This window comes from Sinocyclocheilus grahami, unplaced genomic scaffold (assembly GCF_001515645.1).
Source record: "Sinocyclocheilus grahami isolate Dianchi unplaced genomic scaffold, SAMN03320097.WGS_v1.1 scaffold646.1, whole genome shotgun sequence".
Taxonomy (NCBI): domain Eukaryota; kingdom Metazoa; phylum Chordata; class Actinopteri; order Cypriniformes; family Cyprinidae; genus Sinocyclocheilus; species Sinocyclocheilus grahami.
In genome coordinates, this window is record NW_015505825.1 from 331,477 (window position 1) to 342,629 (window position 11,153).

The 11,153-nt window shown below is 37.4% G+C and overlaps 1 protein-coding gene across 1 annotated transcript in view; it reads right to left on the bottom strand.

Annotated features, from left to right (window-relative positions):
- Window positions 1–11,153, bottom strand: part of LOC107558489 (polypeptide N-acetylgalactosaminyltransferase 16-like) — a 29,857-nt gene that overhangs the window by 8,914 nt on the left and 9,790 nt on the right. Inside the window, exons 3-10 of the mRNA XM_016242148.1 lie at window positions 10,336–10,457; window positions 6,759–6,846; window positions 5,658–5,742; window positions 5,312–5,415; window positions 4,336–4,462; window positions 4,167–4,259; window positions 935–1,018; window positions 686–809 (exon numbers count right to left, since the gene is read on the bottom strand). Of these exons, the coding sequence (XP_016097634.1) occupies window positions 686–809; window positions 935–1,018; window positions 4,167–4,259; window positions 4,336–4,462; window positions 5,312–5,415; window positions 5,658–5,742; window positions 6,759–6,846; window positions 10,336–10,457 (827 nt within the window). The remainder of the gene's footprint in view (window positions 1–685; window positions 810–934; window positions 1,019–4,166; window positions 4,260–4,335; window positions 4,463–5,311; window positions 5,416–5,657; window positions 5,743–6,758; window positions 6,847–10,335; window positions 10,458–11,153) is intronic.

Sequence of the window (11,153 nt, forward strand, 5' to 3'; positions counted from 1 at the left end):
GTGACTAAACAAAGGGCGCCAATGTGAGTGTGCACACCGGCGCGCAAAACGGCAGGCATAAAAGCGTCATTTTTTTGGTTTGACGCACCGCGTTAAAAACTGGCCAACCAATGAGATTGCCGCTTTTGTTCACAGGCCTGGAGCTGCTGAAGTTACAGTAAAACATGACTTGGTGGCGCTCAAGCACAAAACGGTCTTGCCGAGCACACATTGATACCTAACGACAAAGAGGAAGTCAGTAGACGAAGAAGAAGCATCGAGGCAAGATGAATGTAGAGCTGCTAGTCTCATTGGTGTCTGAACACAAAGGGCTTTATGACAAACGCGACAGCGACTACAAAAATCTCGATAAGAGGGAGTTGTTATGGAGAGGAATTGCAGATCAAATAGGAACAGGTATTTTTCATTAAGCACCATCTAATGTCAGGGAGTGAATTTGCATGTTCATTCAGCTCATCGCCAGTGAAAATCTCTTGGGTATGAACACACAAGACGCGTCGAAAAACACTGGCGATAAGCGTGCGCGATAATCGTCCCGGTGTGTACGAGGCTTAACTCACTGAAACAACAGCTAAAATTGTTACGGGAAAAGCTAAACTATTTTGAAAACAAAAGTGCCATGCTGCTGATGTAGTTTAGTTACTGAAGCTAGTGAAAATGCTACATTCAGTCACTTATCACACACCTGTGAGGCAGGGATGCTCGGTGTGGTCTTACACTCTGCCAGACCCAGACTGTCTGTGCCGTGACTCTCCAGACACAGGCCGCCCTGCTTCAGGAGACTGTACGCCGCTTCCTGCTCGGGGATTCTGACAAACACAAGCAAGAAAGACAAAACACATTCAGAACGGACTTGAGAGTGTTAAAGACAAAGTCCAGGTTTGTCTGGCAGTCCATCAGAGTCCAGAGACACAGTCCAGTGAATGTGACTCACTTGAGTTCAGGATACACATTCTCAAGATACCAGCGGAAAGAGTTACACTTCAACTTCCGTCTTAAAGCAAGCCGATCTGCAATACTGTACAGAGAGACAGAGAGAGTTAAAGGAATAGTTCACCCAAAAATGAAAGCAAGAGATGTTTAGTACAATATTCACTGTGTGTTTCCCATATAATGACAGCAGACTGTGACCAGGGGCCGTCAAGCTCGAGCCATAAATGAGTCCACACTGCTTGTGCATTGTATTGATCATGGCATATTGTGAGAAAAATACTGAAATGTATCCAGTCAAAAAAATGTAATAAATAAATTGATGACGTATTTGCATATAAAATGTCCATCCATTACATAGTTTTAGTGCTGTCAAACGATTAATTGCGATTAATCACATCCAAAATAAACGTTTTTGCTTGCATAGTATATGTGTGTGTACTGTGTACATTTATTATGTATACAGGTGCATCTAAAAAAAATTGACTATCGTGAAAAAGTTATTTTTTCATGAACTGTAAGCTCTAATCATCAAAATTAAAACAACAAAACTTTTTTAATGTTTTACATTACATCTAATGAATCTAGAATATATGAAAGTTTCACTTTTTGAAATGTTACAAAAAAAGGAACTTTTTCACGATATTCTATTTTTTTCAGATGCATCTGTATATAAATACCCACCCATGCATGTATAGATTAATCGTTTGACAGCACTACATAGTTTTAATATGAACAAAATAATAAACATGATCAAAAAATAATGCATATTTTTCAGTAATACATAAATGAAACAGGCCAGATTTCTGCACTCAAAAATCATGGCATAATTTATTATTAATTATTTGCATCTATTTGGTTTCAATTAAATATTTTCAAAATGCATTTATTCAAATAGCTTAGAATCAGCATAAATCTGTGAAAATACTTCCATTTATTCAGTTAAATAGTATGAACATGGTTAAACATGACTAGCTGTGGAACAAGCAATATTCAGTTAGTTAAAATGTAAGTGACTGAAATAAATTTGATTTATTGATGATAAATATATAACCTGGTTATTGTGTAGTTAAAACACATACAGTTAGTACTATCACAGAAATCTGACCTGCTTCATTTATGTATGACTGACCAAAATGCCTCACATTAAATATATGAGCTTCTTTAATGTAGAAACTGTGTAATCTAAATAGATGGAAATTTTATATGCAATTCAAATACATAAATCTTAAATTTAGAGTCTTCTTTTTTTTTTTTTGGAGTAAATATCTTGTTATTTGCTGTTTGATTTCAAACCTAGCCTGATGCTTCTTGACAAGCCGAGATTGAATATATACTTGAAGTACTTTTATGAAGCTTGTTAGTCTGTTTTTATTGTACACTCTTAAAAATAAAGGTGCTTCACGATGCCATAGAAGAACCTTTTTTGTCCAAATGGTTCCATAAAGAACCTTTAACATCTGAAGAACCTTTCTGTTTCACAAAAGGTTCTTTGTGGTGAAAGAAGGTTCGAAAAGGTAAGAAAGAGATGGTTCTTTAAAGAACCTTTGACTGAATGGTTCTTTGTGGAACCAAAAATGGCTCGGTCCCACTTTATTTTAAGTGGCCTTAACTACTATGTACTAACATCAAAAAATTGGAGTAAATATCTTGTTATTTGCTGTTTGATTTCAAACCTAGCCTGATGCTTCTTGACAAGCCGAGATTGAATATATACTTGAAGTACTTTTATGAAGCTTGTTAGTCTGTTTTTATTGTACACTCTTAAAAATAAAGGTGCTTCACGATGCCATAGAAGAACCTTTTTTGTCCAAATGGTTCCATAAAGAACCTTTAACATCTGAAGAACCTTTCTGTTTCACAAAAGGTTCTTTGTGGTGAAAGAAGGTTCGAAAAGGTAAGAAAGAGATGGTTCTTTAAAGAACCTTTGACTGAATGGTTCTTTGTGGAACCAAAAATGGCTCGGTCCCACTTTATTTTAAGTGGCCTTAACTACTATGTACTAACATCAAAAAATAAGTACAATGTACCTGTTGTGTTCATATTGTATTGCAAAACACTTGCTGCTATTGAGGTGGGATATGGGTAAGGTTAGGGTGGTATGGGTAGGTTTAAGGGTGGGTTAAGGTGTAAGGGATGGGGCAACAGTGTAATTATAAATGTAACTAATTACAGGTGCAATTACATGCAGGTATTAAAAAATATATATAAGTACAATGTAAAAGCATGTATGTACACAATAAGTGCATTGCACCAAATAATTAATTAAAAAAAAGTACATAGTAGGTATGGCATAGGCGGAGGATGAACCGACTCCAGGGTAAGGCTAAAAGCAGCCAAATGTATTAAACACCATAAACCCATCTTTTTAGGCAAGAACCAGACATGGGCATCATGTAGGCTAAAAAATGTTTAATGGGACTACATTTGTATTTAACGTGATTACAATTGAATAAAAACGTTAGAAATTGATAATTATATAACGTTTCCTTTCCACGGTTATTCAAACAGCGAATAAATTATATATAGAAAGTGATCACTATCACAAGTTCAAGCACTCTCAAAAAAAAAAACATGGTTATAATCACTGAAGCTGTTTACACTGTGAAATGAATCTCTTACTTACATTGTACGTCCATCTGCGCTTTGTTGTTTATGATAAGAGAATTCGCAAGCGTCCGTAATTCATTCAGCGAACGCGCGCACACCCAACAAAACTGATCTGTTTCGACGATGACTCATCTGAACGCTTCTGATTGGCCATTGCATTCCTAAGCTCAACAGAATTGTGGGTGATTGGTTAAAATGCGCAACACTGTAAAAACGCCTACAATGAAATACGGTGCAACATGAGCAGATCTTAATTTCAATGCCACAATCGACACGGTCTATTCATATTTACTTTGTAAGCAACAGACGTAATTGATTTAATTTGTTTTTGCAGGGGCATTTTTGTCCAATTTAGTGGCATTTTTGCCCCAAGTCCCCATGGCCAGGGGAAGTACACACGCTCCACCTATGAGTTAAGGCCACTTAATATAAACTGGGACCAATGGTTCTTCTATGGCATCGCTGTGAAGAACCTTTTAAGCACCTTTATTTTAAAGAGTGCATGCAGCTGCATGAGCATTCTTCTAAACATCTCCTTTTGTGTTCCATTGAAGAAAGAAAGTGATGTACTGAAGTACTGAAGGTCACCATAACCAGATCTACATAAGGTTTTAGAGACGTCTGACCTCCCGAAGGCCTTGCCCTGCGCTGATGGTCTTGCGGCGTAGTAATACTGTTTATACTCATCCATCCAGACCTCAGCAGCTCTCCGCGAGTTCCTGCAGCATAACAGCCATTCATTCATACACTGCAATGCAAAACATATGATTGCAAGTTACGTAAAGGTCAATTTACTTGATGTAGGTGAGTGCGTTGCCCTCTGGGAAGTCATAAGGATGGCGTTTCCGGAAGACGTGGCCCACGCGACTGCAGGGCAGGATCTCAAGACTGCCGCCACACATCCACACTCTGAACGACAGCTCTACAGCATCACAACAGCAGAGATAGAATTACATTCACGTGTGGAAGTAAACAGAGAGACATTCAGAATATTGTTTCAATCGTCCTGAATAATAAATATTCACAGTACACATATATGTCATGTACACAAAACTTTTATTTTGGATGCGATTAATCGGTTGACAGCACTAATACAAAGTATAGTGTTATAAATGTACATACATTAAAAAAATAATAATAATCAAAATATACAATAAACCTTTGAGGATTTACGATGCTGATGACCATTGCAATGCGTGGTCACAGTCTTGTGAAAAGGGTCCATTAGTGAGGACATCCACACACTATTCTGTATGATCACTGGATTCACTGAATTCACATTCACTGTATGTTTGACACTCGAACACATCACAGCAGAGGAGTAAAATCGTGCATCTGAACATCACTTACCAAAGTTCTCACCACCCCAGATGTCCATGTGAGTGTCATACTGGCCCAGGTGATTAAACCAGCCTTTATCCATGACAAAGATTCCTCCAGCAATCACAGGAGTCCTGCCACAGCAGCGGTTGGTATGGACATGAGACCACGACAGTAATAAACACAGCACTAATACAAAGTATAGTGTTATAAATGTACATACATTAAAAAAAAAATAATAATCAAAATATACAATAAACCTTTGAGGATTTACGATGCTGATGACCATTGCAATGCGTGGTCACAGTCTTGTGAAAAGGGTCCATTAGTGAGGACATCCACACACTATTCTGTATGATCACTGGATTCACTGAATTCACATTCACTGTATGTTTGACACTCGAACACATCACAGCAGAGGAGTAAAATCGTGCATCTGAACATCACTTACCAAAGTTCTCACCACCCCAGATGTCCATGTGAGTGTCATACTGGCCCAGGTGATTAAACCAGCCTTTATCCATGACAAAGATTCCTCCAGCAATCACAGGAGTCCTGCCACAGCAGCGGTTGGTATGGACATGAGACCACGACAGTAATAAAATGCTTCTAGTTTTCTAAAAGCTTCTGGGTGCTTGGATTCGTAGGTATTTCATTGTTACAAATTTGCTTCCATTTGATTAGTTGTCAAGTTTTTTCTTTGTATTCAAGATTCTAAAACTTTAAATAGGCTTAAATAAGATTTGAGATTTTCAATCTGCCATCAGACTTGAATGAAGATAGAGAGAGAGAGAGACCTGATTGGTTGTGTTGGGTCGTTTCTTGCCATTTTCTGTTCTATAGGAATCTGCTCCCATTTGAAGTGTAAACTCCAGTCGAAACCTGACGTCAGAGGGGAAAAAGTGAGGCGGTTACTTCTGGAATCAACACATGCAGTACATTTGAATCTGTCAGCAATCAGACTAGTGGTGGATTGATTTTTTTTTTTGATGGCCGATACCATAAAGTACAAATGTGACCCTGGATCACAAAAGCAGTCATAAGTAGCACGGGTATATTTGTAGCGATAGCCAACAATACATTGTATGGGTCAAAATTATCCATTTTTATTATACCAAAAATCATTAGGATATTAAGTCAAGATCATGTTCCATGAAGATATTATGTAAATTTCCTACCGTAAATATATCTAAATTAAAATTTTGATTAGTAATATGCATTGCTAAGAGCTTAATTTGGACAACTTTAAAGGCGATTTTCTCAATATTTTGATTTGATTTGATTTTTTTTGCACCCTCATTTTTCCAGATTTTCAAGTTATTGTATCTCAGCCAAATATTGTCTTATCCTAACAAACCATACATCAATGGAAAGCTTATTTATTCAGACATTCTTATTTATGAAATCTCAATTTCCTAAAATTGACACTTAGGACTGGTTTTGTGGTCAAGGGTCACATATAATATAATTTAAACAACACGCAAAACAATTGCTGCCATGAAATGTAATTTATTTTACATACTAAATTGAAATTATTAACTGTAAAAAAAAAAAAGAAAAAAAAAAGATCTTGATAAAAAAATAAACCTGTAAAAAAAGCATTTATGCTTTAGTGACTTTTTGATTCTGTAATCCTGTAATATATGTTTTTATAGTATTATATGTTTTCGTGCAGCTCAAGCAGTAGGTCAACACCAAGGTCATGGGCTCCAATCCCAGCTGAAACAAAATGTAAATGTAAACCTTGAATGCAAAATAAGATGCTTTTTATAGAAGCATCTGCCAAATTCATAATTGTAAACTATAGTATTTTTCGCAAATAAAGTTGAAGAAAAGCCAACAGTGCACAGACAGATAAAAGAGATGATTTTGTATGGTAAAGCAGTGAGATCTCTCACCTCCTCTCAGGTCAGCAGAAGCGGCCAGGTAGGCGAAATTATCCAGACTGATCACATCAATGATGGGACTGACCACACGTGTATGATCCTGCAGGAGAACAATGGGTAAAAAGCTTTGATTTATTTAGTGGTTAATGTGTTTCAGGCCAGCTGAATGCAGCAGAAAGAAGGACACAAGCCATGTGTGTCTCCATGACCACCCTGCTTTAAGTTGAATTAGGAGGAAATGCATGAAATTTAAATTTATCTATTTTCTAAATGCATTTTATAGATCTTATTATGAAAGATTCATCAACTCAAAAACCATCCAAACAGATTAGTCTAAACCAGTCGTACAATATAAACTAAACTGTTTAAATAAATGAAATGATTTTTTCAGAAGAGAGAAAGATGTCAAATTTATGGTCACTCCCTCAGCAGCTGTATTGCAAACCCCATCACAGCAGCTGTATTTTATTGCCAAGGTAATAGTGTTATAAATGCACAAACAATATTTCAAAAATAAAAAATGCATCATATGACTGCGTAAAGGCTCTGTGGATTTGCAGCATAGCCTGATGCAGAGCTCTAGTGTGTTCTTTGCTACTTTGCTTGCTGCAGTGCATATACTTGTGCATACACAAAACTATTTTACGAGCATGTAAGCATGCGTATGTCGCATAAAAAAACGTGTGCCGGGGAAGTTCATATTACAACTGCATAAGAAAATCAAGTGTTTTCAATTAGAGCTGGCACTGTATGCAAACATGCTGAACTCTGCGCTCACAGCTCGAGTATGTGCGGAAAAGCCCAGAAATCCATCTGCAATACATCCCACCTACAGCAGATTGACAGCAGGACACTCAGAAGAAGCCTGTGGCTTGTCAGTTTCTTTTCTTAAAAAAAAAAAAAAAGTACTGTGAGTTTACCATGGTGCTGTGATGGCATCAAATAGTACTGGTACTGAATGATTACAGCTTGGCATTTACATGGTAGTGGTACTTCAAAGAACACCATCATATTACCATGTGTAACGGGGCGAACGAGACGTGAGGATCCATTTGCAAGGCTTTATTTAGACAGAGACGTGGTCATAAAACAGGCATGGGTCAGACAGTGGCAAGCAGGTACAGTACAGGCAAGACAAAAGAGTATCCAAAGGAAGGCGTGAGTCAGTCGACAGTGAAAATTATCCAGAGGACTTGACAAGAGGGGAAGTCCAATAACACGAGCAATAAGCCAGGTGAGGTACAAACACAGTCCGAAACAGAAAGGCAAAGGGTTAATTCAAGATAAACAGGCAATAATCAGGTAACACGGGAAAGCAGGCAGGACTAGGAACTAAGGACTAGGAACTAAGACAGGAAACTGGCTCCGTAATGTGCTACCACTAGGAGAGCAATATATTTATATAGTGTGTGTTATTAGTAGCCTTCAGGTGAGCGTGTGATTGGTTTTCTGATGCTCAAGTGCCTTGATTTTACATTTGATATAACTACACTTTCATATTTACATCTGAAGAAAATGTGACCAAAGAAAAAGTCCACCCTCATGTCTTCAGCAATCATCCAGAATCACGGCCTGCAGCACAAACAAGTTATACTGAGAAAAACTAGGCTCTTGGCTCCATAACAAAGCTCTTATGCTGCAGAAAAGTGATTGAGGAGATGATGATGATGATATTCATTTTTGATGATTAAGGACGAGAGAGGCTACATGGTGCAGCTGTGAGAAGACAAACGGCCTTCCTCTCGCTCTGATTCTGGGAAAATCTCCCTCTGAAGAACCAGACTGGACTCAGGCCATTTATGACTCATTACTGACTCTCCGCACTCACCATGTTAAAGCAGAGATCTCAAGTGAAAAATATGATCAAACTCTACAATAATCTGCTGCTAATTCATCTGTCCCTAGGTAAAAGCTAGATGTAACATGGACAGGTTGCATGGCATGCATCATCCTCTAAAACTTACATGATTGAAAAAAGGAAATATGACCTAGACTACTATAAACATAGGTTCACACAGTGAGAATAAACATGACCACAATGTGTTTTGTGCTGTGAGAGAATGAAAATTCAAATGACATTAGAAATGCTTAATCTTCCAAAACGTCAAGCATTTTGCGTAATCTAGATTTCGGACATTTGTGTTTCATTTTGTACAGTAAACACTTATAGAAGTGTTTGCGTCACCAGAGTCCTGAAGCAAAAGCAGTCGAGAAACACTGCTCTGAAACAGACATGATCAATGCTTCTCTTAAGTCTTCATACACAGCTGTGTACTTCTGATGCTCCCACGCAAAAAAAAAAGAAAAAGAGAGAAAAAGAGTCTTTAAAATGTTTGGAAAATGGCTAGATGCCCTAGAAATCCATCATGATAAACTGTAAATATTGGCCTGTGACTAATTGGACTAACTTTCACTATGTGACACATTCATTCGTACCAAAGGGTTTGATTGTATGCACAATGTTCGATGTCAACAATAAACTACACTATCTGTCAAAAGTTGGAAATAATTACAATTTATTGCATAAAGTTTTATAAAGATCTCTTATGCTCGCCAAGGCTGCAATTATTTGATAAAAAATACAGCGAAAACAGGAAAACGTTTTTTATGTTTTATATTTTTTATATCTAAAGCGAGTTTTTTGGGCAGTGTAGAGTAGGGCTTGTCGTTTGTAATTTCTCCGATCACAAATGCAGACATGGTTTTATGTTTACGCGGCGCGATGCAACGCAACGCGTAAAAAGACAGTATAAGTCATTATAATCCATCATTATGTCCCCACTGGATGCAACAAATGCCTCGTTTATAATGTGTTTTAATGTTTTTGTCTCGTCGCTCCGGCCGGACACGGCATCAACAGTATGGTGAGGGGCGTAACATTTCCGTCACACGCTTGAGGTATTCGGCCAATCACAACGCACTGGATAGCTGGCCAATCACAGCACACCTCGCTTTTCAGAACGATGAGCTTTGTAAAAATTGACACGTTTCAGAAAGGCGGGGCATAGAGGAGAAACAATAATGTACAGTATGTGGAAAATAATGTGGTTTTTTTACCTTAAACCGCATAAACACATTTCATTACACCAAATACACAAAATAATGTTCTTTTTAGCAACATCATATGACCCCTTTAAATATATAAATATATACATTTAATTTATTCCTGTGATGCAAAGCTGAATTTTCAGCATCATTAATCCAGTCTTTAGTGTCACGTGATATTCAAATAGAGAACAAAGGGTAAGCAGAGCAGAAGAAGTCTCTTTCAAAAACATTTAAAAAAAAAAAGTCATTATTCCAGACTGGTAGTATATATGGGAGGAGCTTTTTTGTTGCAATCTAAAAGCTTATAAAGACTGTTTATTTTGATTATCTAACTATGCACAATTACAGTTCTAGTTTGATCTCTGTTGGTGTTTGGCATTGTTTTATTCCTTTTGTCTTACTGTAGATAAATAAGGAAAGGCATCTGTCATACTGTACCTAATAAAGTAACAAACTGTTATGTATTGGAACACTTTGCATTTAGATAGAATTTCGTTGTTAATAATGGTTCAATGTGGTTGTGTTTTGCACGTCGTGATACCTCTTTGACTCTCAGGATCATGGGCTGCAGCCAGTCTGTGTTGACCTCACAGTGACTGTCCAGGAAGGTGAGGATGGAGGCCGAGGCCGCAGACGCCCCTCTGACACGAGACCGGATCAGACCTGATCAACACCAGCACATGTTCATTACCCACAACACATCGCCATCCCAAAATAATTAGAACAACACCAAATAATACATTCATTGAGTGCACAGATGAAGTTTGTCAGTTGCGTCTAATAAAGGCCACATTAAATCTAAATGGGACTTTTGTGTTATTTAAATCCATGTCTGGTAGATTTTAGTACATTAACATACCACTTCATCTGTATGTTAATGCACTAAAGCTGATCAAATTAACCTTTTAGTTTTTTTTAATGTTAATGTTTTTGAAAAGTCTCTTCTGCTCACTAAGGCTGCAATTATTTGATTAAAGGTGCCATAGAATGCATTGATACAATATTTTAAATTGTTCTCTGATATCTACATAGATGGTATGTGGCTTACATAAGGGCAAAAAATCTCCAGAAACGGTTTCACATGTCCATTTACAACCCTAGGATTTGTCCCCAGAATGAAATGGTCTGTTTTTACCTTATTTGGAAGGGTCATGAATAATAATGTTGAGCTCTGCTCTGATTGGCTGTTTCACAGTACGGCTCATTTCGGTAGCTCACACAGCAGGAAGGAAACACAGGGAAAATATATATTTCAATACTTTCTCTTGCAGTTATATCATTGGGTAATTATACTGTATATAAAACGCAGGCATTAGGGAGCCGCTATTAATATGCGGGGCATTGAAACTGCTTTCGAAT